At 53.1% G+C, this 1941-nt stretch overlaps 1 protein-coding gene across 1 annotated transcript; it reads left to right on the forward strand.

Annotated features, from left to right (window-relative positions):
- Positions 1–329: 329 nt before the first annotated feature.
- Positions 330–1600, forward strand: LOC136513874 (peroxidase 5-like). Its single transcript, XM_066507851.1, has 3 exons — positions 330–557; positions 636–1088; positions 1187–1600. The coding sequence occupies exons 1-3, from the start codon at positions 345–347 to the stop codon at positions 1598–1600; spliced, it is 1080 nt and encodes a 359-aa protein (XP_066363948.1). The 5' UTR covers positions 330–344.
- The last annotated feature ends 341 nt before the right edge of the window (positions 1601–1941 follow it).

The following is a 1941-nucleotide window of genomic DNA, read 5'->3' on the forward strand; positions in this document are numbered from 1 at the left end:
GTTGTTTGATGATTAAATGTGGATCCAGTGAGTGACAATAGTGACCTAGCGATGAAAAAACAAGTCAATAAGCTGCAGAAAAAAAACAGACAACTCACCTGTTTTTGGGCGAATATTCAGAGTGCTGATCCTTGATCTGACTATTTGAAAAGCTGCAGCAAGGAGCCGACTGCACAGCCCACTCTGTCTCTATCAAGTGTCTTCTCCAGTGAATTGCACTGCCATTTTCTACAGGCCGGCAAGCATCCTAACATCCTATAAAACTCCCCCGTGCCTCACCAAGCCATGCATCAGAGTCCATTCAGACAAGAAGAGCAGCAACAGGACGAGCTCTACGTACAGCCATGACGACGACGAAGCGGCACTGCTTGCGCTTCGCCACCGTCCTGGCGTCGCTTCTCTCGGCCACTGCCGCCTGCCTCGACGTCGGCTTCTACGACAGGACGTGCCCCTCCGCCGAGACCATCGTGCAGCAGACTGTGGCGGCCGCGTTCACCAACAACTCCGGCGTCGCTCCGGCACTGATCCGCATGCACTTTCATGACTGCTTTGTCAGGGTAATATAAGTACACGCATGCAGTATATAGCTAGACATTTTTTTTTCACTACTATACCTTTAAACTCCTTGCATGCAGGGCTGCGACGGCTCGGTGCTGATCGACTCCACGGCCAACAACACGGCGGAGAAGGACGCGCCACCCAACAACCCCAGCCTCCGGTTCTTCGACGTGGTCGACAGCGCCAAGGCGGCCCTGGAGGCTCAGTGCCCCGGCGTGGTCTCCTGCGCCGACGTCCTCGCCTTCGCAGCGAGGGACAGCGTCGTGCTCTCCGGTGGCCTCGGCTACCCGGTGCCCGCCGGACGCCGTGACGGCCGGATATCCAATGCCACTGAAGCCTTGAACGACCTGCCTCCGCCGTTCTTCAACGCCACCCAACTGGCAGACAGCTTCGCCTCCAAGAACCTCAGTATTGAGGACTTGGTCGTCCTCTCCGGCGCGCACACCATCGGCGTCTCGCACTGCAGCAGCTTCGCCGGAACTGGCAACCAGGGCGACCGGCTCTACAACTTCAGCGGCTCAGTTGACGGGGTTAGCTAGCATAACACTTCCCTCTCTAGAAACTAAGCATAACACTTCAGTTAGTTCTTACCCAGTACGTTATCCATATCCACTGCTGTGGTGTACAGATTGACCCGGCGCTGAGCAAAGCCTACGCATTTCTCCTCAAGAGCATCTGCCCATCCAACAGCAGCCAGTTCTTCCCGAACACGACGACGTTCATGGATCTCATCACGCCGGAAAGGTTCGACAACAAGTACTACGTCAGCCTGACCAACAACCTGGGGCTCTTCAAATCAGATGTGGCGCTGCTGACCAACGCAACGATGAAGGCGCTGGTCGACTCCTTCGTGAGCAGCGAGGCGACTTTTAGGACCAAGTTTGCCAGGTCCATGCTCAAGATGGGGCAGATCGAGGTGCTGACCGGAACGCAGGGCGAGATCAGGCGCAACTGCAGGGTCATCAACCCTGCTAATGCCGCTGCTGATGTTCTCGCTGATCAATCGGGTTCTTCAGGATTCACTGGAGTGGCGGCAAGCTAATAATCGATTGTCAGTACATGTATGCGCATTGTGCACAGTGACGTCCAGTGTGAATGTGTGAAAGTGCAATAAGTAATGAGCAGGTTAGCTTGGTAAGCTTGCTTGTTACAGGGGTAGGGAGAAACCACACAATCTATATGACTGAACAAAAATGACAGCATGATCTCTCTTGTAGTCTGTTATGAGTTACTTTGTTGTTCATTTATGCAGGGAGTTTGATTGTGAGGAAGAAGTGGATCTGTGCGACCGTGCCAAAAGTTTGATTAGTGAAACCAAAATTTGATTTGGTCATGGTGAGTGTCTTTTACAAAAACAACATGCACAGGCAAATAGTTCTACAA

The sequence above is a fragment of the Miscanthus floridulus genome, chromosome 16, assembly GCF_019320115.1.
Source record: "Miscanthus floridulus cultivar M001 chromosome 16, ASM1932011v1, whole genome shotgun sequence".
Lineage (NCBI taxonomy): Eukaryota > Viridiplantae > Streptophyta > Magnoliopsida > Poales > Poaceae > Miscanthus > Miscanthus floridulus.

Coding starts and splice junctions, on each gene's coding strand:
- LOC136513874 (XM_066507851.1), top strand. CDS start 345: ATGACGACGACGAAGCGGCACTGCTTGCGCTTCGCCACCGTCCTGGCG. Junction 558..635: donor TTCATGACTGCTTTGTCAGG/GTAATATAAGTA, acceptor CCTTGCATGCAG/GGCTGCGACGGCTCGGTGCT. Junction 1,089..1,186: donor TCAGCGGCTCAGTTGACGGG/GTTAGCTAGCAT, acceptor TGTGGTGTACAG/ATTGACCCGGCGCTGAGCAA.